The following is a 26,590-nucleotide window of genomic DNA, read 5'->3' on the forward strand; positions in this document are numbered from 1 at the left end:
AGCAGTTTATTAACAAAAGCAGGCAAGTGGAAGTAAATCCAAACTAAAACAATCAATGAGTGAGCATAATTCTTGTTATTACAAGCCAATGCTCAGTGGCTATTAGCAATTTCAATTCATATTTAGTGGTTTAACAGCTGCAAAACGCCCCTCAACACCCTGTTTTTCACTTCCTCCATTTAACAACCACCTTCATTGTTGTGCAATTCAAATATTTGAGTCCCCACCGAGCGGTTTAATGACTTGCGGAGGTGTGCGATCACGATAAAGCGAGGACAAAGGCAGCGTACAGTTAGACGGAGGAGCCGCTAGCGTGAGTGTTTGTGTTTAAAAATTTGTGCGACCGAAATCGCTGCCTGTCTTTGCCGCGTTCGAGTCTGCGTGTGGAGTGTATCTTATCCAGGGTTTTGTCAGGAGTGTGTTGCGAGTCTTGCTCCCATTTCCCCTCCGGAGCCGAGCGGCACAGGAAGGCTGGTTGGCTGGCCGCACAGGAAAGGAAACGGTCTCTATCTAAGAGCAGATGGAGGACAGCATGTGCTTACACTGCAGAAACACACACACACACATACCTACACAGAGGCATGCAGTCGCAAAGCCTTACACACACCCAAGGAACTATGCGCAAGTACAGTAGCTTTTATTAGGAGTGTGACCCAGATAGCAAAAGTCAGCTCTGTAGAACGTAACGTTTTCACACAGCTCTAGTGAGAGGACAAGGGTCGAGGACACTTTCATGTTTTAAATGAACTTTTCAAGTATTTTCACAACAGCGAGGACATTTATTTTTCTTCCTTGGAAGTTGTTTTGCCCTCTTGACTTTTCAGAAAACGTCTTTTTCACCTTCATTGTATTTATACTTTACATATTGCTGCAGTCCCTCGTAGCTCCTCAACCGTCAGATTTCTATTTACCAATGAAAACCCCACCTGGGTCTTAAGTTATTTGCACACAAGGTCTTGTTTTCACTTGCATAGATGTGCTGGCAGGAAAAATCTGTTTATGTAAGGTGTGACTTAGAAACACTGGAAAGCCCGATCCAGTGACCCCAATCCACCATGTCCTTGTTGTGAAACAGGCAAATATTAGGAAATTAGCTCCACTGTTAAGTTTTCTGTTTCAGCTCATAAGCTGCTTGCACACATGCACTCAAGTCTGGACATTTTCCTTTAAAGGTCCAGTGAGTAAGATTAAGGTGAAAGGGATCTATTGGCAGAAACTGAATATAAAATAATCCTAGCGATGTTCTCACTGGTGTGTTTCATCTAAATTGTTTTTCTTTACCCTAGAATGGCCACCTTTGTATTTACATCGGGAGCGGGTCCTCTCTATGGAGGCCGCCATGTTTGTTGACCTGCTGTAAACAAAAACACATGATTTCCTCCTGCCTCCTGCATGCTCTACCCACAAGCCACTGCCCGCCTGAAAGTTTCCTGTTGTCTCGAAACACGTCTAATCCGCACAATCTCCCGCTGCGGTCTTCATATATGAAACTCTAGAAAATGTCTTAATCTTATATTTCTATTTTCTTTTTCAGACAGAGTTTATGTCTGAAGGCGGTTATAGATAAAATCGTTAGCAGAGCTGATATCTTGCCCCTCGAGTTACCTCTGGCTCGTAGATCTGATTCACTTCTGCTGAAATGTTGTGACCCCCAATATGTCATCACCTTCTCCTCCTCCTGGCTGGTGTGTATGTCCAGGATTTCTCATGCCCTTTCATGCCTCTGCCTCTGTCAGGAGCTATTAGCGATGGGACGGGTCTCCCCCAGCATGGAGGCCTTTTTTGACTGCAGTGTTTGTGTGTATGTATGTGTGTGAGTGTGTGTGTGTGTGAAGACTGGATGTTGTACTTCCTTTTTCCAAGAGGGCAGCGAGTTCCCCGAGACTTTCGTAACTCGCTCTCCGTATGGTCTGCGTATGTGTGTGCTTTCTCATTCTTGCAATAAGCCTGCTTATGAGGAAGCACAATGGGGCTCACCATGGTGCCCAGGACCTCGCTGCATGACTCATATTCCTTTAGAATTCATGCAAAGAGCAACAGCAACGTCACACGAGCTTGATCAACAGAGTACTGCTCGTAATGTGCTCTGCAGGGCCTGAGAAAGGATTGTAAAAAATGTGTTTGGGGCAACACAGTTCCTGATTTCGCTTCCAGTTTGAAAAAAGCTGTTGTTTTTGATTTTCTACTCGCTTGTCAGACTTGTTGTTTCTGGCGGTGTGATAAGGAAGCATAAAGGCGCTGTAATTCTGGAAAATGAAGTGTGATAGCGCCTGGGTTCTTTTTTGCTTTGGCAACTATAGCTCTATATGTCTGGACATTTCAAGAACCAGGAGACGGAGTCCTCGTATTCCCTTTTTTCTTTTAAAGAGTCACAGGTGGGTTTTTATAGTCTGCGTCAGCACCGGGCAGACAGACGGGCCCGCTGTATCTCTGCAGAGCAGCGTGGGCCTGCTCACTCATCCCTCGTGGTCCCACATCTCCTCTTCCCTCTCTTTTTTTTCCTCCCTCAGAGTGAAGTGGCTTTTTGTTCTCCCGCAGCGGTGCTTATCACTCGTTTCTCCACCGCTGGCCCCCTCCGCCCTCCTCTCATGGAATGAAAGGATATTTTTGGGGTATAGATCTTGTCTGTCCTGTGCAGAGTGTAGTTGTCTATGTCTGAAAACAAAATGGGTTTAAACAAGATCCCCCTGTTTCCCTGTGCCTTTCTGTGGGTGAGTCTATTCAGCTGCTGTTCTCGTGTCGCGCTGAAGTTAAATAAATCTAATGCCAGCGGAGGAACTTTGTGGATTGTCATCATTACAGGCAAAGACACGGCGATTTATTTTGAGTGATTTCATTTAAGTGAAGTGCGTTTCTTTGTCCCGCAGGATTCCTCAATGGCCTGTTATTCCTCCGCCTGAATAACATGACAGATAAATGAGCCATTCATTCTCAGGGGAGACAGTCTGGTTGGTTGTAATACTCTCAGATCAAGCCTCCAGACGGCATCTGACTCAGCTGTTATGATTCTGCATGGAACTGCATTTTAATCTGTCTAATCCTTTTGAGTGACCATAAAACTTCAAAAGAAACCTAATGTAATCAGTTTAAGTAGTGATTTACCCCTAATGTGACAACCAGTCATCGTTTTATTTATTGTTTCCTGTTTTTCCTGATGTGTAAACTGAGATTATGTAATTCTAGCGGCTTACGTTCAGAAACATTGTGGTTACTAAATGGCTAATAGCCTGTTTCTGCATGGTTTCCTGTCAGTAAATGCACTGAGAAGTAACCACACATTATAAATTCCCTCTATTAGTGTCAATTTTTGTCAAATTATAAAGCATCTTGATTTTAAAAAGCTGACACATTTTCAGGGAAATTTGGTTTCCTGGATTTCTGTATATTTTTGTCCATTACGTCTTTGGCTGATGATAACGATTTAATGATCGGAGTGAGAGTAGTATTAGTGTATCCATTTGCTTCCGGATACGAGTCTGCACAGTGTCTATTGATCAATAGAGCTGCGTTTGCAAGGTCCTGCTCATCATAATGTGTATCCCCTTTTTATTGCATCAAATAGTTACTTAAAATCCATGTACTGGAACAATTTGGGATAAAAATTACCTAAAATTGGAGAAACTGCTGGTAAACCTCTTTTCCAAATCTCAACAATTGTCATAATGGACAAAAACACGATCCTAAATGGATCCGACAGGCACGCAGCTCATTGACGTCACTAAGAACTATCAAGTCTATTTAGTCTATCACTATATTTTGTCTTCCTTTTTAATCGCTATAGTAAAACCCAGCAATAAATTTCCCATATGTCAGTTTTATTCACATCCTTTCTTCTTCTTATCTCTCGTTCTCTCTACACGTCACACACACACCTACACACACACCAGTACCTGCTCGTCGCCGGTTGCCAGTAATCACAGGGCGCTGGGTGATAATGGGAAGTGTCACAACACTGGTTTCGTCTTTTTCAGCCCAGCTGCCGCTCATTACGATGGCCGTCGATGGCTCGGATTCCTGGCCGTAATTGCTTTACCTCTGAATAATTGAAAGAGGGGACGGTGGTAAATCCCAGAGGTATCTGGGGGGGGGGGGGGGGGGGGGGAGAAGATGGATGCCTCTGTGTTCAACGCTATCGGGATGGGAGGTGTAAGGGGCTGAGAGGACATGATGAGACCCTGACTGTGGAGATTGTGTCACACACACACACACGTGTTGCAGATGATGGACTACTGGGGGAATGATTTCTGCTGTGGTGGCCCTCAAACAGGCCCTGGTTCATGTATTTCCCATGTATCCCCGCTGTCGCATTTGTCCATGTGTGTATTTCATGCAGAGCAGCCAGGCGATTGTTGCTTTTCATGACAACTGCTAGCAGATCTGGTGTAGAGACATGTGCATGTTGTGTGTTTGTGCAAGTGCCAGAGATGATTAAAAGAGCAACTGTCTTACACATACACAACCATGCAAACACAGACCCAATGGCCCTCGAACAAGCCGACCATGTGTAAGATCAGATGTGGTGTTGGCTCGTGCAGACCAGACCGTTGCCACTATTTGACCCTACTGGTTTCCATGCCTTACTGGAATGCGATGGTCGCTTATAAATGCCATGAACGCTGTAGACAACAAGTCACATGCCAAATGAGAGCTGCTCTCAAATGTTACAGTTGTGGCCCGATGGTTGTTAAGAGGATTATAATTAATCGCTTCTCATCTAGTAGCATGTTATGTTTTTTTAACTAATATGCACCAGCTCAAAGCTGTAATTTCTAGGGATGTCCCGATCCGATATTGATATCGGAAATCAGTCCGATATCAGCCAAAAAAGTGAATATCGGATTGTATCGGACTGAATCTAAAAACTCCGATATAAGCGCTCCGATATAAGCTGTCCATTTACCGCTACAGGACTTCTATAATAGGTGACTCTGGTTTGATCACACTCAAACACAGTAGGTGGTAATGCCCCTTAATTAACGTTGGTGCCGGCCGCGGAAGAAGAGCGTCTCTGATCCAGCATGCACAGCCCACGTGATCACAACAACGACAACGTGTGTGCCTGCAGCAAGGTGTAGTGATGTCGGCTGTGTGGAAGTATTTCGCTCAATTGGATAGACCTACAACCAATCAGAGCAACGTAGTATGTGACGTATGCTAAGCAACGCATTGTGAGTTATTTACTAAAGGCCTCAGTATGCTTCTCCGAGTCCGTTTCGGAATGACGGACGGACGGATCGGACGGACCCTTTTTGATTTATAGTTCTACGAGCCTTTTTGTTGTGAAAACAATTCACCGCCAGAACAGTAGATGGCGAAACGGAAGTCGAGCTTAGAGAAGCCTACCTCATGAGGTATATAGAAGAAGTCCACACTGGTTTATTTACGTCCTCCCGGCTCCTCACACACAGTGAACGATGGCAACTAACAGAAAAAGGATGTTGATGACGCGACAGTTTTTGCTGAATAAAGTGACACCCAGCGGGTCAAAATGCTTATGTTATCGTGTCTTAGCGCAGCGGTTCCCCGGTCTTGTTTCCAAACTGCGTTGCTAATTCAACAGCTGCAACAGCTTGAAGCTACACGGAGGCAGCTAGCTCCCCCCAGCTTCCACACACAGTCAGCACGGACACCCGATACTAACTACTACCAAGTGTTTGCTTCTAACCTGACGGTGTTTGAGAAACAGTGTCATGACAGCCGTGGGATTAAAGTCAGCGGGTTTTTGCGCTGTTCCCACCGCAGTTAGCATGGTGGCTAGCCCGCTACCCCCGTTATCAAAGTTCGTTATAACCGTATGTGACCGTACACACATGCTGTAAGTGCTCTAACCAGCCACCGTCAGCCGGACAACGCCGCTGGCTTAACACACTTTAATCATAGAGTCGTAGTTGTGATTTTGGTTTATTGTGATGTAGGGAATGGAACAGGAAGTTTCCATTCCGAAATGCTGGCGTTAGCGGACCAATCACAGCCAAGTGCTATCCGTGGGCTGTCCGTCATTTCGACGTATAGTTAGAAAAATGAGCGCGGCACGAAAAGCTCTCCGAGGAGCCTCGGAGAGGCACGCAGAGGGCGTTCCACGTTGGAGAGGGCGGTCCTATCTGTCCGTGTCCGTCAAAACGCAGAAGCATACATTGGCCTTAACCCGGGTTCACACCGGACGCTTCAGCGCAGCGCCAAGCCTTAAATAACAGCTGGCTCCCATCCACTCCCATGTTAAAACTTTGTGCCGGTCACACCGGAGGCTGAAGCACCGCGAGGCAGCCTTGGCGCAGCGCGGTGCTTCAGCCTCCGGTGTGACCGGCACAAAGCCGTGCAGCGATCTACTGGATCAACGGGTGATATTATTAGCGCTGCCCGGCGGTTCAGCGTCGCTTCAGTGTCCGTTGTGAACAGCCAAGCGCCGGGGCGATAGGGATTAGCGCGGTGCTCTGGCGTCGCCTCCACGTTCTGTGTTCCTCTTTCAAAATGAATGCGCTGTCGATGTCTTCTAAAACAGACTCAATGGCAGCATCTACATATCTCAGCTCGCCAGCGGCAGGCATGTTTGTTGAAAACGAATTCAACCCGAGGGCACTTTGGTGACGTGGTTGATTACGTCACCGTTGATCATCTGTCAATCATCGTATAAAGCCCGCCCTGACAATCTGATTGGCCCAGTCCGGCCATAATTTTTTCCCAATGGAGCGACCCCAGACCGAACTGCCCGACCAAATCTGTTGTGGGCGGGGCTAAATTCGTCTGGCATCCAGGCTATGACAAACTACCACGGGACAGCAAAAAGGCAATGGCCATAACAGAAAAGATAGCCCAGTTTATTGTGCTTGATGACCAGCCCCTGTCGGTGGTGAGTAATGTCGGGTTTAAAAGCTTAATGGAGCACCTCGAACCTCGCTACATTATTCCTATAGTTTTTGTTGTTTTTGTCCCTGCCCACAGTTGTTTCCAACATATGCTGACAGTAGAAAAATAACTGAAGTGAACTTGAATTGTTTGCACTTTAAAATTTAATTTATTCTATTCAATTGTATAATGATGTTGGTAACCAGTGGTTATTTTGCACTTTAAATATAACATTTTGTTTTCATTGGATTTGTTGAGGTAATACTCTTATGTTGAAGGTTAAAATTTATGTAACCAATTGGTTAATAATACATGGGTCAGTTTTTCCTATACCTACTGTTGCTGACTATTGTTTTCTGTTATATCACTACAACATCAGTAACAGTAACATCACTTTATCAAGCCTTTTCTAACATTCCACACAACAAAATAAGGAATAAATATATGTATGATTTGTGCCTATATCGTATCGTATTGATATCGGTATCGGCCAATACTCAAGGCTACAATATCGGTATCGTATCGGAAGTGAAAAAGTTGTATCGGGACATCCCTAGTAATTTCCAATGAGGACTCCGGCTAATGGCAGAGTTTTCAGGGTCAGACACGGCTGCCGTCATATCTCAGTCAACAGGATGTTATGGCCTAAACCTGCCAGCTCCCAGTTTTTTTTCATACTTTTCTTTGTTCTGTTATTCCGTAAATGTTTCTTCTCTGCATGCAAAACTAATCAGAGGCAATCCATAAGCACATATGCATCTCTCTCGCACTTTCAGCCAAGATCTGTGCGGGAGATGCTCCACTCGTTCCCATAGAGGTGGAGGGCTGACGCTGCAGAGCGGAGCCAGCGGGCCTCCAAGGTCATTACCAGTGCCACATCGTCTGGGCGCCCTGGGACAGAGGCAGGGAATTGATTAATGACAATGCTCGGAGCGCGGGAGGGGACGAACCCGGAGTGTCGAAAGTAGAAACTCTGCGGCAGAGGTAGATGTGTTACTGTAGAATGAGGCTATAGATGGAGATAGTGGGAAACACTGCAGCTTGACACACTTCTACAACTACTCCTGATAACAATAATGTGTATAGCTCCAGCAGGCTTTATTAATTTGCGTTGGATCTGCAATAGCGTGTGGATATGTGCGGGTTGGAGACAGGAAACAGAGTCTGGGGCTTGGTCGTGGCCTGAACTGCTCTCTAATCTGCTTGGAAGAGTTTCAGTTGCCGGTAAAAGTTGGTTTCTAGGTCTCATTCTCTGCTGAAGTTACCTGAGATGATAGAATAAACTGTTTTTATCTGATCTTACTTGGTAATAAACTTAACACGTAACTCAACAAAAGTTGGTTGACCCAAGTCATTCATCTGCTGGGGCTACATGGTTCGTACCATCTCCGTGATTTATTCGAAGTTTTGTGCATTGTTGGATCTGAACTTAAGGCTTCGTCTCAAAACTTTATGCCAGCTAAGTTTTTTGGTACTTTTTATTTCATCAAGATGAATTAATTCGTCAAAATATGTATCTATCTCGTGGTGTTAAAGGAACCGGATCCGCCACTTCATCAGGATCTGCCCTGAAATGTTATGAGTTCTTCTTTGTCCCATTCTTCCAAAAAATTTCATGAAAATCCGATCAGTGTTTTATTGTGTAATCTTGCTGACAAACAAATGGATGGGTGCAAAAATACCTCCCACACAGGGGTAATTTAAATTAAAATATATCTCAATCCAGTTGTCAAACCTATGCACAGTATTCTCTCATTTATGATATTATCACATTTTTACTTGCTTAATCGGCTCTGAGAGGTTTTGTGTGTTTTTACTGGACCCAGGTTCATTTAACCATATCACCGTTTTTCAGGAGTTGTTAACTCAGACAAAAGTTGGAGTCTTATCAGGTTTTGAGTGAGTCTGTATCATGGGTTTTCTTTTTTTTTTCGTCTTGTTCAACATCCCACAGGTGCCATGTTGGTGGCCGGGTTACCATGGTAACACATTGAGAGAAACAGTGGTACACACATTGAAAGAAAAATGTATTATTCACTGTGTATTTCCTTTAAACTGGTTTCCATCAGATCTAATGAATAATGTGTCTCCATTAGGAAACTGGTCTCTGTGGTTTTATTTTAAATAATAGAAATGTTCGCTCGGGCCACACAGTGATACAGTCAGATTGGAGATGATATCTGTAGGAATGGTTTTTTGTTTAGAAAGAGCAAAACCTTGCACCTCGGCCAACTAGGTTATATGGCAGGGGAAACAGTCGCACATCTGTCTGAGCAGATGGACACCCAGCTTCATCTCCTCAGTCACGGCTGTGAGTGTAGCGCCCTGTCCTTTAAATAGCTAACCCGGCCCAGGTTGACACACTGCAGCTCCCAGAAGGCAGAGAGCAGCGACAGAGCCGCGGTGAAACGAGGACGACCTCCTCAGATAGAGAGCGTGAACTTAATCAACCTCCCACAGCGATCAGGTCAAAACTGACTGATAACAAACTTAACGTAGCAATCCTTCTCCTTTAGAAGGGTTTTAATAACACAGAAAAAGAAGAGTGACCCAGTGTCCATGTGGAGGTTGAGCTGTCTGTAAAACAGGATATTTCACAAAAAATGACGGCTGCTACAATTCCTGTAAAAAAACACAACTTACGAAGGTAATTTATTGAAGTTTTTTACTTTAGTTGAACACTGTTAGGTTTAACCAACCACAGAAAAGATATAAAATCTCCAGTACTAGAGGCTTTAAGTTGAGAGAGCCTGACATTTTCATAATACACGACCAGTGGCGAACAGAAGCCAGGTGAACTAAGAGCAGATGCGTTTCTTATAAATGCTGGAAGTGGTTGACTACCGCAATGAGAAAATGAAGAGAAGGTTTCAGATCACTGGTCGTCTCTCCTAAAAATAAGCTGTCTAGCAGGTTTCAGTTATATATTATAAAAAAACAACATGTGGCCTAAAGGGTAAACAGTCCCGCAGCTTCCTGTGCAGAGGACACAATGTACCTCCCTCCCGCTCACCCTGTCACATCGCCCCCTACACCCACAATCCCATTTTCCAAATTCTCCAGCTGATGTATTTGAAGAGACAGAGCGACTCTGTGCCCAGAGAGGGGCCGCGCGCAGTGGAACTGACAGCGCTCTGTCAATGGGAAGGCGCGATGCTACCGGGGGGGACACTGCGTTTCCTGTCGGGAGGCAGGGACAAACCAACGCCTCTGTCTCACCGTGCGGAAGGTTGGTCCTGACTGACAGGGAGGTGTCTCTGGGTAATTAGTGAGACAATGCAGGGGTATCATTATGTCAGTGGTTGTTTTTTTTTAACACCCAGAGTGAAAGAATGACAGAGCGGTGAAGCAAAACCACAAGGACAACACAAGTCCACAGAGAGGGATAGCTCATGCTCCAAAAACAGAACACAGTCATGGAAAACTATTTATCAGCTTCCTGCTCTGGAGAATATAAACTACAGAATTCCCACACAGCTTTTTTTATTATGTTTGTGCTTAAAGAAAGAAGCAAAGGGAGGCCTTGTGTTCTCCGTGTCATGTGACGTGACCATATCTGCACACATACGTAAACATGTGTTTATGTGCATGAGGTATTCAGGTACTCAGAGGTGGCAGGTTGTAATCGCTGGAGACAGAGCCGTGAGTCACACAGTGCATACCAGGCGCCGGAGGTCTCACATCACACATAACAGTGTTTAAGTGTTGTACAGCACACACACAACCAGCGCTGTGTGCAGGTTAAAAATAAGGTTGTGTGGTTGTGATCTGTGTTTGTGTTTCTATGCGCTGAATTCTAAACATTTTTGGAGAAATGTTCTGAGGTTTTCCTGCTCTCAGCCTCTTGTGTTATTCTGTGTCTTCAGGTCTCACTGCTGTTTGCCGCAGTGTCATATGAGATGCTCGTTCAAATCCCACACGAGGTTGATGTGGTTGTTGTTCTCCTTGTGCTGGTTCAAGGCTGCTGCCTGTCTGGCTCTTAATGCATCAACAAATTGAAAACTGTAAATGTTACTTGATGAAAGAACACTTTAATGAAACAAGTTTTCCATTTATGAACGTGGTCCCTGTTCAGACCAATGCATCCTGAAGGTTTCTCCTGTGACCACTGACTGGATCTGACTTCCTCGCTCTATATGCAAAATAAACAAGTACATCATTCATTCACCATCATCAGATTAGGATCATTTAATACCATGTAAACCACTAAAATTCCCCCCAAAAATTCCCAGATTATGTTTTCATGTTCAATCTGTGAGGGGGTCAGATTTTTTCAAATCTATTTTAAAACAATAATCACGTGCTCATATAAACATTGAGTTAGTTTTTGGTGGGGCGTCCTGGTGGTATAAGGGTTGGGGCTTTACTTTGAAGGCTCACGTCTAGATTGGATCCTTCATGCCCCATTCCACCGAGGTCATCCCTCCACTATCAGTTATCTAATGTAGTTTTAAAAAATGTGTATTGCTCAGTGTTATAGTTTCCTCTGAAGAGATGTAAAATCTAAGCAATTGAGTCTCTCAAGTTAGCTGTTACTTCAGGCAATTTTGTGGGATCTTTGTATAAAAGAGATTTTTGAAATCACATTGAGAAAAGATTGCATCCCAGCCAATATAGAGTTAATGGGATGAGTGTTGTATTAAGACTGATTTGTAAAGGGTTGTGTTACATCCTCATATAGTGTGCGTCTAGTTTTTTGCACTCAGTCTCAAGTGAAGCATGATTCTCTTTTCCTACCTTCAGTTTCCTTCTGCAGTCCAGGACCATTAGACAGCTCTGCGTCTCTGCCTGTGTATCTCGGGACACACATACCACAAATAACCGGCTGGCCAGGACAATAACTTTTCCCAGGGCTGCTTCCAAATGTCTCCTATCGGAAAAATAAGGACGCCTTGGAACTTCCCGCGAGCTGACATCTCCTGTGACCTATTTTCATTATGTCTGACGGTCGGTGACTAGCTCTGGAGTGCTAAATGAAGAATACAATACACAGATGAGGGCGTGAACAATGTGATGAGAGCCGTTTGCCCAGAGTCTGACACTGGCTAAATGATGTCTAACACTAAAAGTCTAATTTGAGACGTGTGGTCCAGGACGGTTTTTTGCTGAGTTCGGAGAATTGTGGGGGGGAAAACCGATTAGATACCCGGAGGAGTAGGAAGCAGCGTTATTTATAGTTATGCAGGGGACATTTCCCCGCCAAGAGAGAAGGGAGGAAGTCGGTGATCTCCACTGACGAGATGCTGAGGAGGTCAGGCTGGAGAGGAGGGGGATGAACGGGCTGCGGTCCACCAGGAGCAGTTGAGCGGAGGTCAGGGGTCAAACTGTGACGAGGGGGACATCTTCAGTTGTGATGGAGAGGAAATCAAGGGATGCTTAAGCAGAAGACAGAGCTGTGGGGCTGGCTGCGAGCGCTCCGCTGGGTGTCTGTGCTGCAACACACACACACACACTCACTCCAAAAGAAAGCGTGTATGGAATTCAATGCAGCCTTTGCAGGGGAAAGTCCCAAACGGGTCTTTCATGAGTGTATTTCCACATCAGAAAAAGAAATCCTCAGGCCTCGAGTCTGACTCTAAGGATTCACACACACTGTACCAACCCGGCTCGATATCCTCCCCCTCACTCAGGCTTGTGACATTTGCAGCGAGAGCCTTAAAGAGGGGGGGATAAAGAGGGAGGACAGTCGGAGAAAGGAGAGAGGGGGGGGGGGGTTCTCCTCTCCTCTCCTCTCCTCTCATTAGAATTCTCTCATCAGTCTTCCCCACGGAGCGGAGGCTTGACACGTCAGGGTTTATTAATCGCTCCAGGAAATATTATTGACCTGGACCTTCTGCTCGCCCTCTGCAGTCGGTGTCTCTCTCTCTCTCTCTTCCTCTCTCTATCCCTCTCTCTCTGCTCAGCTGCCTACACATTCCTCCGGTGTCCTGGCTGGACACATTACAGGACACTGCGGCACAGCGTGGAGGCTTCAACACAGTGTCTTCATTCACTTGGCTTGGCCTGGGCTTTCCTTCTCACTGCAGCTGCAAAGCAACATACACACACACACACACACCTACATGCACACACACACACCTGCAGCCTTGGTGAGACAAAGCACACAGCCCTGCTTCTTGTATGTGCACTCTGCATTGGATTCCAACTTTCACAGTGAATAAAAGAAACACCTTTCATAACTGCATCTTGAGGCTTATGGGTTTTCATACCTAACCAGGAGCTTGAAAAGGAAAATAGAGATGCTTCAATTGGAGTGCCATTTTGAATGCTCACACACGAGAATCAATAGAAGATGCTCCTTTATCCTCCCACATCTTTACTCTTCTACAAGAAGAAAATGAGGGGATGATTTATTATGGATTCATTCAGCTAAGACTCCTAGTGTGTGTGTGCGTGTGTGTGGGTGTAAAGGGGCTCTGGACGGAGATCCCGGTGGCGTGGGTGTTGGCGTGCACCTGCTTGTGGGTGTGTACCTGCTGCAAGTCTTCATATGCATGTTTAATGGGCTGATGTTATCGAAGGGCGGAGTAAGAGGGTGCGTTAAGCCTCTTGCTTCCCGACTCTAGATTTCCCTCTACATGATCTGATGCGTCCAGTTGAGCGCGGCTTAAGCAGCACTCATTTGTCAGCTGATTTCCAGGCCTTTCCTCGGCATGCGCGTTGCATGTGTGATCACGTGTGTTGTGATTTCTTGTCATGTAGCACATCAACACCCAGCACATGCTATATCCTGGAAATCACACATTTACTTGCGGCAGAACAGCGAAAGGAAAACAGCTGCTATCGGCTCCGGGTGGCATCTCTGATAAAAGACAGATTAAAGCTTGAGTTTATAAGCGAGTTTGGGGTGAGGACATGTATGTCACACGCATCAAACATCTTTTGAATTTTCATACAAATTTAAATCAGAAATTTAAAAAAAATAGCATTTTTCTTTCCTGTCCTGGATGTTGTCTAAGCCGTCTTTTCTCAATGAGTCTGAGGAAGTGACATGTTCATTGACTTGGGGTATTGCGCCTCCAAGTGGACATACCGGGCATTACACCGTGGGTTTTAAGACAGGAGTAATGAATGACCAGGATATGAGTGTGTTGTTCCATTGTGTCTCGGTGAACTTTGCACCGATGAGCACATTCCTGAAAGTGACTGTCATGAATAAAGTAATATGCCTCAGATCTGTCAATAGCTTTTGTGTCCCCCTGAATGGTGATGATTGTCCCGAGGGCCGTGTTCTCATGAATCCGGACTTTGCAGACATGCCTGGCACAAAATTGAATATCCGTCTTCGTTTTGTTTTTCTGCAGTCACAATGGTCCCACTTCTGTTCTTGGTGGCGACCACAACAACTTCCAATTCCACCGGCAATGGAAACCACACACAAGGTAAGAACGTCAGCCACGCACCTCGACATGTGAGGCCGAGGAACGCTGAACAACGACATCTCTCCCTGCCACCCACCACAGTCATCACTTTTCCTGAAGATATGATTATAATGTATCCTCCGCTGCACATGCTTGATAATAGCCTTTTTTGTGAAGCCTTGTTATTACTGCATCACAATGAACCTCTGCTGTCCCGGACAGCCATCTGCGGCTTACTGTGTCTTTATAAACACAGCTAATAGCTGCCTGCGTGGCTGTGACTCTTGGCTGAGCCTCCTTACTTAGAGCCTCTCGTTTTCTGTTAGACAGGAACGAAATGGGCTGATACTTATCGCTGTAGACAAAATACAGCTGGAGTCACTTATTAAATCTGTCCCGTGGCCAGAAGAGAAAATGGAAGGTGTGACGCCGCACTAAGTATTAATTTAGTTTTATCTCCCCGTGCAACACACACAGTCGTGAACACAGCCAAGCGTTTGCACACACAAATATATGCCAACCCCGCTTCCTGCTTCTGTGTTGACGCTGCTCCCTGACCCCCCCGCCTCTGCCTCTCCTTCTTCCTCAGAAGACGTTTCATCCCCCAGCAACGCCATCCTCCCCACCGTGCTGGTCCTGTCCCTGCTGCTGCTCATCATCGCACTGCTAGCCTGGTACTTCCTCAGGTAAAGAAAACTAGTTGTGAAAAAAAAAAAAACCTCCCCCCCGTGCAAGAACTCACCCGCCTCACCCTCCGACTGGCTGGGCGTGAGCCAGACTCGGGAGGGGGGGGGGAGGCAGAGCTCAGGGTGACAAACACTTCCTCCTCTTTAGTCATTGAGGCGGAGCCCCCGTCAGGAAGTGCTGCTAGTCCACTCCCTGTCATGCTCAGTAAGAAGAGAACAGGCTGTGACAGTGGACTTGGCAGCAGAAGAGGGTGAAGAACAAATTCAGAACCACATTCGGACTCGAGCTCTGTGGTTCCAAGACATCAGCTAATGAGAAAGAATAGATTCTCAAGCTTCAGATGGTAGGACGGACAGATTTATCTTCTCTGGTACCCTCGATCCTCCGCTGCAATTATAAGAAAATGTTATTTCTCCAGGACTTCTTCTGATGTGATCGTGCATTTTTCTTGAGCCATTGTTTTCTAGAATGAATTTCATTTTATATTTTTTCCCCTGGCAGGTTAAAAAACCAGACGAAACCAGTTGTCACAACAGTTGACAAGAAGATACCAAATGGCATCCTGGAGGAACAAGGTAACTTTGTTGTGAGTGGAGCTGTGTTGTAGTCAGAGAGACAGGCCCTAGATTGTGAGAGCGACAGGTTGGCGGATGCAAGGTGCCATCGTGAAAGACAGAAACACGCGGCAAAGAGAAAGAAAGAAAGTAGTAGGAGGCGAGGGGGAGGCTGCAGAGTTTCATCTGAAACTACTGCTGCAGGTTGTCCCACCATCGCTCTGTGGTCGTCTCATACTTCCTGTAGATATCTGATATCACCGCAACATCTTTGAATCATTTTTTGACACTGCACGCATAATGAGTGAACTGGTGCAATCGTCAGTGTAGTGCTCTGAGCTGCCTTATTTCTGTGATATGTGTGAAGCATGATCGCAGCTGTTGGACTTCTACAGGAAGCAACATGCCTCGACGACCTGCGAATGTTCTTTAGGAAGTATTTTCTTATCTGACAATACCGAGGAATGTACAGAGCAGGTCGTTCTCTTGGGGAGAGGAAATATGACTAGGAGATTTAGCTGGAGAAGCACAGCACAGTCACAAGTTACAGGCCAACATGAATAAGATATTGGACAAACTGCTGATCCTTTGTGATTGTAAATATGGCACATTTTCGTCTTAGGGATTTCTGTATTTGATTTGTACTGGTTTGTTAGACTTGGGCAACATTGCAATGAATTAAAATAACATTTTTAATCAGGAAGTTTTTTTATATTAAATCTACAAAAGAAAATCATAAAATCTAAAAGCACATATCCTAAAAAGGTTTTATTGAGAATGAAGAGCCGCTTTTGGTTCATGTGACGATGTCTAGTTGATAAAGTCAAGTCGCATTGTGTCAAAGAGAATCAATCTGCTATTTTCAGTGATGGTATTGTTCTGTTCTCTGACTTTGTACACGTGTATGTTTGCTGTGTGTGTTGTTTTTTAGACTTCGGATACAGTTCTGAGTCGTTATACACCATTGTACCCCCAGGTCAGGTATCCCGGGTGTCGGTATCAGGAGCCCTCATGTCACTAACCCTCTCTCAGTCCGTTTGTCAACCTCGACTTTTTCCAAATTGTGAACGCTAACAGAATGCTCTGTCCGGGTTGTAAGAGAAGTTTCCTTGGCTTTTCCCTGGGGTCCTTGGGTTCTCTAACACCTGTTGATGTCCATTGATTATCATTGTACTCTTTTTTTTTTTTTTTTTTTAAATGAATCACTTCGGTATTAGAAAACTCACACCAACCCGACGTAAGATTTGAAATCAGTTTTGATAATAATATCTTTGTTTGTATGAATCCCTGCGGAGTAGTTCAATACCCTGATTGTCTAACTGACCGATTCCCAACCAGAGCTCCTTGCACGTCATGGTGCGTTCCCAGAGGGCACGTGGGAAATAATGTAGAAATGACAATTTGATTAGCACACGTATATCGAGTTACCTTAACACTTGTAAATGAGGGTGCATTCAAACTTATTAACATGTGAACGGAGAGTACTGTGCATGATGGGCAGTAACCTGAGGGGGGATTTGAGTTCATCTAACAGGGCTGTGGGTATATCTGATAAAAAGGTTGGGACACTGGTCTAATTCAACCCAATGCCTGTCATCACTGTAACCTTAACTTCATTTATTAGCACAATTGTTGCCAATACTGAGCTGATTTTCTAACGTAGCAAGTAATTCACCATCACCACATTCAACGTGATTAATGCAGCAGGGATGATAGACTGGTTGTTCTCCACCCAACAGAGCAACAGACGGTGGTCCTTCTGCCTCGATCCCCCTCCACCTCCAAGACCTTCTTCCCCATCCTGGTGGACCACCTCGAGGACGAGTACCGGCTCCGCTCTGCGGACGACGGCAAGCTCTTCAGGGAGGAGTTCAATGTAAGCATCCCCCTCACCTCCTCTCCTCCTGGTGGAGGTTAGGGGAACAGATGTTAAGTCACACAACAATATGCCATTAAAAATCCAAAGCACTCGGTATCTGTAGAAAATAAGGAGTTCAAGGGATTTCCCACAATGTGCTGTGGGTTCATAAGAAGACAGAAAACTCCATGACTAATACGTATAAAATATAATGGAGGAAACCTACTTATAGATATGTGTCACATGGACAGTGACACATGCTGCCCTCGTACCATCGTGCCTTATTTGTGATGGAGGATCTGAGTCAAATGAACGTGTGTGTGTGACTCAGGTTTCATGTACCACACCTAAGTGGGATTTTATTCACAGACTGTTTGTCAGCACTGACAGAGGAAGTTGCAGGTCTCTGCTTTTGATGGAGCACTGTTTACTGTAGGTAGCAGAGGAAGTGCCTACATGGAGGCCGAGCAAAGCCCCTCCCCCTGCAGAACACAATGCGCTGCTGAAAGTGGAGAGTATTTTTCAGTATGTAAAAACAAAAAAACTGATTGATTTTGTTTTGCAGTCGTTGCCCGGGGGTAATGCCCAGGGCACGTACGAGGAGGCCAACAAGGACGACAACAAGGAGAAGAACCGATACCCCAACATCCTCCCCTGTGAGTTCTCTCTGCTTCTATAGGAACCGACAATTAGTTTAGCTCACACTGCAGTTTCCTGTGTGATTGTGTGTTCGCGCCTCTGAGTCTATTAGAGTAAAGATACAGTAGATCACCGCAAATAGCACGTACACACATTCACTATGAAAAACTACATCGCATTGTTTACATTTTTTAACTATTCTATTCCTATGTGAGCCTCAAAGGAAAAGTTACTTTCTTTGGAAAATAGGTTAAGAAACTTTCTTGTTGCTTTAAATTTTCAACTTTGATCCTGCTCTGATTTGGATTCTGGAGAATTGTGCCACTTTCATTCCCACTTCTCACCTTGAACGTTCGCTCTCTTAAATAGCCAGAATCAGGCCCTGTAGAAGGGTAATGCCAAACTTTAAATCAGTTAAAAATATCAATAATTCTAAACAGAGTTTGGTGTATTTGTTACAGTAGCAGCTCCTTTGGTTCAGGAAGCCAAGGGTCATGTGGTATATCAGAACTCACATATAACCTTAACAATAACCTGCATAGTATAGTTATTTAATCATGTAGCATTGACAGACTTATTTAACCTTTCCATCCTCCACAGATGATCATTCCAGAGTAGTGCTGACTCAGCTGGATGGAAACCTCTGCTCAGACTATGTGAATGCCTCTTACATCGATGTGAGTTATACTCTTGTTTTTATGAGCAATTTAAGGGCCAATCATTCATGTAGATTTCAAATTTGAAGCCAATTTCTTGATCTGGGAAAGAGTTCATCCCAGATTTATAAATCATCTTTAAAATAATCATCTTTTCCCGACAGGGTTACACGGAAAAGAACAAATTCATAGCAGCACAAGGTAAAGCCATAATGTATTCGAAAATGACATAAGGTGTTCATACCTTGATTTTTTTGAATTTCACATTTAAATAAATGACTAAATGTGAATGTTTTTAGGTCCCAAAGAAGAGACGCTGGCCGATTTCTGGAGGATGATATGGGAGAAGAAAGTAGCGACTGTTGTAATGCTGACGAATCTGAAAGAAAGGAAAGAGGTGAGTGATGTCCTTGTTTTTCTGTCCATGAGAAAAATAATTCCTACAAGCTTCAGGGTTTCTTCTCCAGCCAAGTCCCTGCTCTGACGTAACTGTGAAGGGGGAAGATTTCACTGCTTATGGTCACACTTAAACTCAATTTCACACCTGTTATCTCTCCTTTGACATCTGTTTACTCCTGCTGTAGTTGCACAGTCTGCACGGTGAACCTGAAAAGAGAAAAAGAACGAGAGAGGCTCAAACCGATCAATGAGGAGAGAATTGGAGAAGATTTAAATCAGCGTGTGGACGGGTTTAAAATCAATGGAGCAATAATGTGTAATAAAGTCCCCGAAGGCAGTTTCATAATCGCCCAGCACAGTCTCATATTGAGCGGTTTCAGCCGTCTTACTTATTAATCTGGACTGACTGGCTGTGAAATTGAAGCATGTGTGTCGTGCATGTGAACTACTTTGTCTCCCGAATGGCAAAGTCCTTGAATATGTTCCAGAAGGAGCTTCATTTTATGAAGGGTTCCATTCCTTGATTCATGGTTGTTATTTCTCCTCAGGACAAGTGTTGCCAGTACTGGCCGGATCAGGGCTGTTGGACCTATGGGAACGTGAGGGTGGCAGTAGAAGACTTCACTGTCCTGGTGGATTACACCATACGCAAGTTCTGTGTACAATATGTAAGTTGGCAATCGAAAACATGGCTTGCTGTGTTATATGTGAGGGGGGAGTCGCTGCCCAGAGTGAAGGAGTTTAAGTATCTACCCCCACTTGTGGTCATGATTCACAAACTCTGGGTAGTGACGGAAAGAACAAGATCCCATAAGCAAGCGTCCGCAATGAGTTCTCAGAGATAGGGTGAGGAGTTAAAACATCTGGAGGAGAACCGCTGCTCCTTCATGTTGAAATGACGGTTTAGTTGGTTCAGGCTAGTCAGGATGCCTCCTGGTGGCCTCCTGTTAGAAGTTTAATGGGCACGTCCAACCGCGAGGAGCGTTGTTAGAGACCAGCAGATCCAGATCCAGAGCCTGCTGGATCAGGCCTGGTATCACCTCGGGATCCCCCAGTCAGAGCTGGAAAAAGTGGCTAGGGAGAGGAACATGGCGACCTCCATGACCCGAGCCTGGAAATCTGGAAGTGGGTGGATCATTTGAACAGGGTGTCTGTGGGGTCTAAAAGGGTGAGTGTGTGGAATTTAGTGACATCTAGTGGTGAAGTTGCATGTTGCAGCAGAATACCCCTCACTTCACCTTCTTCTTCCAAACATGAAAGAGAACCTGTAACTCAAAAAGTGTTTAGTTTGACTAGTTTGGACTGTAAAAGACATGGCGGCTAAGAGAGGACCCACACCCGATGTAAATATAGGGTATTTAAACATAAAGGTTCCATTCTAGGCTAAAGAAAGACAATTCGTACAATTTATATATAAAACACACTTGTGAAAACATCACTAGGATTATTTAATTTTTTCGATTTCTGCCAAAAGATCCCTTTCCCCTAAATCTTACACACTGGACCTTTAAATTGCATCCACAGAAGTCTTCAGTTTAATTTGAACCGTGTTGCAGTTAACTTCCTTTTTCGCAGTAACCTTACGAGACAGTTTCTACTTTATTAGAAGAGTAGTTCCTGAAAAAAGATCGTGCTTCGGGGCACAGGAAATGCATCCAAGCTGTTACTGCTGCTTTGATGGTGGAAGCTCATTAAACAGATTTATTAAAAAAAACACTGCCCGGGGTGAATTCAAACACACTCCTGCGGTTTTAATTGTGTTGACGCCCGCTCGTGTTTGTGTGTCTGTGCAGCAAGCCGGCGATGCCGCTAAGACGACGCCGCGGCTGGTGACCCAGCTCCACTTCACCAGCTGGCCTGACTTCGGGGTTCCCTTCTCCCCCATCGGCATGCTCAAGTTCCTGAAGAAGGTCAAGGCCGTGAATCCGCCCTTCGCCGGGCCGATCGTGGTTCACTGCAGGTACAAGAGAGGGGAGACAAACGGGAATCATTGTTTATTGTTCTCGTTGTTGTTTGCATGGATCCAGACTTTTCATTCCTTCCAAATTAACATTACTTTCAGTGCTTTTCATTAACCAAATTGCTTCTATGGAGATAAATGTATTAAAATATCCTCTTCGTGCCTCTGCAGGAAAAGCAAACGATAGCAAAACATTGTTTAGGAGCACAGATGCCTCCATTTTTCCGTCCTGTTGATGAACAAGCGGGTGTCAGCTGACGACTGTGGCTCATTCAGTCTGTGGTTAATTCAGTCTGTGGTTAATTCAGTCTGTTGCTCATTCAGTCTGTGGTTTGCTCTGTGTCTCTGCAGTGCTGGTGTTGGGAGGACAGGAACCTTCATCGTAATAGATGCCATGATCGACATGATGCACCCCGAGCAGAAAGTCGATGTGTTCGGTTTAGTCACCAAGATCCGGGAACAGCGCTCGCAGCTGGTCCAGACTGATGTGAGTTCCTCCCTGTCTATCACTCTGGACACGTCCCATTATCACTCGACACTGACTGTGAAAACCTGCTGATAATGATCCATTTACAAGTGGATTACAACCCCCTCTTTCATCTTTAATTAATCCATCGTGTGTGTTCTCCCACCAGATGCAGTACTCCTTCATCTACCAGGCCCTGCTCGAATACTACCTCTACGGAGACACGGAGCTGGACGTGTCGTCTCTGGAAGGACATCTGCACAAACTCCACGACACCTTTGTCACCGGCGACCGGGTCGGCCTAGAGGAAGAGTTCAAGGTGAGAACAGTTATCTCACCTTCTGGCCCTTAAAAGAAAGCTCAGGAATGATTATTTAGTTTTGTTTAAGATCAAACTGGATTAAAAACGAATATTTGAGACCCCATTAATAAGTAGACAAAACATGTCCTGTAGAACTTGAGAAATAAGAAGAAATAATAGTTCAACAGGTCAGTTTTGCTGCCTTCTCCAGGTTTCCTAGGCCAAACACTGTATATTAAGCAAATTTCAATTCCTCATCTGTACTACAAACTACTTTAAAATATATTTTTCTGTCATTTTTCCATTTGAATTTGTAAGCACTTTTTTTAACGTTTTAACCTTTTTCTCCGCCCAGAAACTGACCAACATGCGAATAATGAAAGAGAACATGAGAATGGGGAACCTTCCTGCAAACATGAAGAAGAACAGAGTTCTGCAAATTATTCCGTGTAAGAGAAAAGGAAAAGAACAATCTGTTTATTCCCCTTCCTTGACTCTGAGGCATTTAATAACTCGGGCTTTGTTCGCTTAGAGTTTACCGTTCTGTTCCCATTTCAGACGACTTCAACCGGGTCATCCTCTCCATGAGAAGAGGTCAGGAGTTCACCGATTACGTCAACGCATCTTTCATCGACGTAAGCTGATTTTTACTTTCTTCTTTCAAGCACATCTGATATAGTTCATATGTGATTCTGTGAAGCTGAAGAGGTGTGTTTCTCTCCCCACACAGGGCTACAGACAGAAGGACTACTTCATCGCCACACAGGGCCCCCTCCCACACACAGTGGAGGATTTCTGGCGAATGGTGTGGGAGTGGAAATGTCACTCCATTGTCATGCTCACTGAGCTCCAGGAGAGGGAGCAGGTGAGCTGTGCTAGCGGATACCCCCGCTGCCGGACGTGACTGATCTCTTCAGTAACGCCAGCAGCAGTAACATAAACTATCCCTGTGCTGATTCCCTGTCTCTGTCACAACACAGCTCAGTTCCTGTTTGTGCAGTATCTCATTCTGAGCCTAACTGCTTTTTTAATATATGAGCATGTCAAATATTCCAAACTGCAGTTTATGCGTCTCTCATCACCGCCGGTAAACAAACCGTTTATTTAATATCGTCTTTCAGGACAAGTGTTGCCAGTACTGGCCCGCAGAGGACTCGGTGACGTACGGGGACTACACGGTGGAGCTGAAGGGAGACACTCTGTGTGACACCTTCAGTCTACGAGACTTGGTACTCACCTTTGTACCGGTAAGCAAATGAACCTCGTGCTATAACACAACGGCTGCAATGACTCATTAAAACCACACAACATTTGCCTGTCGATTAAAAAAAAAAGTGTTATAAAATAATTCAGTGGACTGTGTAACTGGGGCTGAGCGATAAAACAATAATTACCTCAATAATTATTTTATCAATGGCAATATAACATGGGTTCAACATACAAGTGGTTTGCTGTTTATCAAATGCTTGTGATTCTCTGTCCACAAAGAAGATTTCAAAACAAAAACCTTCTGTCAGTTTTAGACTTAGACGGTGACTTGACCTTTGACCTGCACAAATCGAATAAATACATTTTTTAATCCCCATGAACATTTATATACACTTCTGACCATATTAAAATCCCCCTCTTTTTGCACAGCATCTAACATAACTTTCTCATCACAGGAAAAAAACAAGTGAGTGCATAGAACTCTTTTTGAAGCTCCAGGAAAATATGGTGGACAGGAAGTGTTCATGATTTTCAAGTGGGAGCCTCCCATGTCCTATATTTCATTAAATTCGACCCACATCACCTCTCAGAGGCCCGGCAGTATATCCCGGCCTCCCGGAGCAGCACTTATCAGCCCGCCACTTATCCGCCGCACACTTAACCCACACTGACCCTGCACCTGCCATTACACAGCTTATAAATCTGATTTGAGAGGTATCATGATCTTTTGTCCGCCGGTGCATTTCCTCTCACAGGAGAAGCAGACGCGGGTGATCAGGCACTTCCACTTCCACGGCTGGCCGGAGATCGGCATCCCGGCCGAGGGGAAGGGCATGATCGACATCATCGCGTCGGTGCAGAGGCAGCAGCAGCAGTCTGGGAACCATCCCATCGTCGTACACTGCAGGTAAACAGACAGATAGATCCCCCTGAGTTCTGCATTGGACAAATTAAAAGCTGCGATGTTTTGAAACAACCTGTGTGTGTGTGTGTGTTTTTGTGCTGCAGTGCTGGTGCAGGGCGAACAGGTACGTTCATTGCACTGAGCAATATCTTGGAGCGAGTCAAGGCCGAGGGTCTGCTGGACGTGTTCCAAACTGTGAAGAGTTTACGCATGCAGAGGCCTCACATGGTCCAGACTGTGGTGAGTGAATTATCCACAGATCCAAAGAAATGGATCTTCCCCAGTTTATTGCTTTATATCCACTAAACCCAAATTGACAGCCTAATCCACGTGCGTCTGTCTCTTTCTTTTCTCCACAGGAACAATATGACTTCTGCTACAGGGTGGTACAAGACTTTGTCGACATTTTCTCAGACTATGCCAATTTTAAATGATGAGATTTGCCTTAAACACGCGTTTTTAAATGTTGTTTTCTAAAGCCGGTTTTGTGTTTCTTTTAACCTCGGTCAAATGATCTTCTATTTTGCTATGCACTTGTCCCACAATTAACTCCAAACTCCATCCTCGCTGTAATATAGTGTATGTCAGTGAATGAAAAATTGTACATGGGAAAAAAAAAGATAAATAATGTATATTTCACATCTTGTATGATAATTATTTTGTCATGAAGTGTGTCAGACATGGTCTCTCATTTCACTTTTGTTGTATAATATTGTACTTAAAAATGTTTATCTAAGTGTTATTTTCGACTGACCATGTCATATTCTTCAAAGTTGTAGTTATTGTAAATGTATTTATGTATTGACAATGACATTCCACTCTTTCTTGTTTGGAGTACAGAAGGTGGAATGTTCAAATTTGAGTTTGTCCTTTTTTGTGTGTGTGAAATGCATCGATTAATTGATGACAACTATTTGAGATTAGAGGTGAAGCTGTTTTTCATCGTCCTCCAGCTCCATGCCCGTCACGAATGTGATACTTTTCTAGTGGAACTGTCGTCTGAAAACGAATGATTCACTTGAGCCATAATGCAGAAAAAAACAAAGTTATGCAACTTGGGCTGAGGCGACCGTGCCGGGGTCGATTTCCAAAATACGTTCGCGCAGAGGTTTCACAGCTAAGACGCATCACGGGGTCATGAAACTGGTTTTTGTACCTGGGAATGTGGTGTGCAACTGCATTTAATGTGGATGTAATGTTACTACAGGCTGCCTTTTGTCTGTAGACGACAACAAAAAAAGTATTTTGCTAAAGTGACTGCACATCAAAAAAGCACATGACTAAAGCCTTTTTGCCAAGAACATGCAATATTTATTGCTTTATTTCTACGATAGATTAGAGATTTTTCACAGCACCATCACCAGTGTACCTTTTTTAACGACATGGAAGAGTAGAACTACTCTGAATTGAAAGCTGAGCACTGACGGGTGATTTAGGAAAAGGTGTGGCCGCTAGACGATACAAGCCAACGACGACCTGTGGCAGATGTAAAGATAACGCACAGGAACGTGTAGATAGAGTCTTGTAATGGCAGAGACCTTAAAGAACGACACCAGACTCACAATGTTACTGGTTTTGGATTGAACAGGTATCTGAACGTCTCTTGTGCGTCTAGTCTTTGCAGTAAGTCACATCCACCTGGTACTCCGACAAGAAACCAAACATCTGCGATGACCGGACCCTGCTTTGCTTTAATCCTCAATGAGCTGCGTGATTCTGTTGACTCTGTGTGTACATACTACATGACAAAGTGCTAACATTGTTCAAGTGGCTGAGTGGCGAGAAAACGTGGAGCCATCGCTCACGTTCTCTGTGCTGGTCCCGTCTGTGGGAGATCTGAGGAGAAGCACGAGAAGAAAGTAGAGACGTAAAGAAAGACCCGAGTCTGATTTCCCTCGGCTTCTACTCTGTCTCAGCTCTTTGCCTTTGCTCTCTCGCTCTCTGTGGGTGTCCTATCCCTGTTTTTTGGATTCTCAATGTCTTTGAAATGCAAGTTGCAATATTAAATTCATCTGAAAATGCTTTGTTGTGCTGCCATTTTTCTCCGGATGTCTTCGCTGCCGTCATAGAGCCACTGCAGCTGCTTGTACTGGTGTGAACTTTGAGGGGAGACATTATGGGGTCAGCCCAGCCTGCTGCAGCTACCATATATGGTCTTAAACCAACGTGCACAGGATGTTCCTGAGTGACTCCTGTGAAAGGATACATCGCATACACTTCATGAAACTTTTGCAATCAAGACCAGGACAGTGTCCTGAGAAAGGCCTGTGTTAAATGACAACAGCAATAAAATAATCCAGTGTTTCGTTAATGATCTGCAAACGTTTTTCATGATTAATTACCTTATTATTTGATCTATGAAAAGATGATTAACAGTGATGTCAACAGTCTGGCATATACAGATTACTCTGTTTACTACTAAAATACAAAAAAGTTTTTGACGATACAAATATATTTCAGTGAATTAATAAATCATTAGTTTTAATAGACCATTGGGCTTCCTCCTCTTTATCTTCTCTAGATGTTGATCAATAGTGGAGTCAAAGTATCCTCAGATTAGCCCCATATAACAAGATGAAAGTTTGAAAGGACACAACTGTTAATCGTGCAAAAGACACATTACAAACATGAACAGTCGTTAGGAGGTTCAGCTTCTCTTGTCCCCAGGCACATTTCTACCTATTCAATGAAATCAAGTACTTGAGTATCATCATCATACATATGCACATCCACTCATCAGTGGTTATGTGACA

General features: G+C 44.5%; 1 protein-coding gene across 8 annotated transcripts in view; it reads left to right on the plus strand.

Moving 5' to 3' along the window:
- ptprea (protein tyrosine phosphatase receptor type Ea) overlaps window positions 1–25,858 on the plus strand; it is a 26,951-nt gene extending 1,093 nt beyond the window's left edge. The window contains exons 1-21 of one of the 8 annotated variants that reach the window (XM_053413510.1): window positions 227–313; window positions 14,148–14,225; window positions 14,794–14,890; window positions 15,393–15,466; window positions 16,377–16,421; window positions 17,185–17,321; window positions 17,869–17,959; window positions 18,543–18,619; window positions 18,763–18,799; window positions 18,898–18,995; window positions 19,546–19,665; window positions 20,791–20,957; window positions 21,309–21,444; window positions 21,593–21,742; window positions 22,080–22,173; window positions 22,283–22,359; window positions 22,455–22,589; window positions 22,846–22,971; window positions 23,689–23,840; window positions 23,942–24,077; window positions 24,197–25,858. In XM_053413510.1, the coding sequence (XP_053269485.1) occupies window positions 14,153–14,225; window positions 14,794–14,890; window positions 15,393–15,466; window positions 16,377–16,421; window positions 17,185–17,321; window positions 17,869–17,959; window positions 18,543–18,619; window positions 18,763–18,799; window positions 18,898–18,995; window positions 19,546–19,665; window positions 20,791–20,957; window positions 21,309–21,444; window positions 21,593–21,742; window positions 22,080–22,173; window positions 22,283–22,359; window positions 22,455–22,589; window positions 22,846–22,971; window positions 23,689–23,840; window positions 23,942–24,077; window positions 24,197–24,271 (2,097 nt within the window). In that variant the 5' untranslated portion in view covers window positions 227–313; window positions 14,148–14,152 and the 3' untranslated portion in view covers window positions 24,272–25,858. Of the gene's footprint in view, window positions 1–226; window positions 314–14,147; window positions 14,226–14,793; window positions 14,891–15,038; window positions 15,235–15,392; window positions 15,467–16,376; window positions 16,422–17,184; window positions 17,322–17,868; window positions 17,960–18,542; window positions 18,620–18,762; window positions 18,800–18,897; window positions 18,996–19,545; window positions 19,666–20,790; window positions 20,958–21,308; window positions 21,445–21,592; window positions 21,743–22,079; window positions 22,174–22,282; window positions 22,360–22,454; window positions 22,590–22,845; window positions 22,972–23,688; window positions 23,841–23,941; window positions 24,078–24,196 lie in introns of those variants that run through there. The other 7 variants (XM_053413512.1, XM_053413509.1, XM_053413511.1 and 4 more) reach the window with 7 other exon arrangements.
- The last annotated feature ends 732 nt before the right edge of the window (window positions 25,859–26,590 follow it).

This window comes from Pleuronectes platessa, chromosome 21 (genome assembly GCF_947347685.1).
Source record: "Pleuronectes platessa chromosome 21, fPlePla1.1, whole genome shotgun sequence".
Classification (NCBI taxonomy): Eukaryota; Metazoa; Chordata; class Actinopteri; order Pleuronectiformes; family Pleuronectidae; genus Pleuronectes; species Pleuronectes platessa.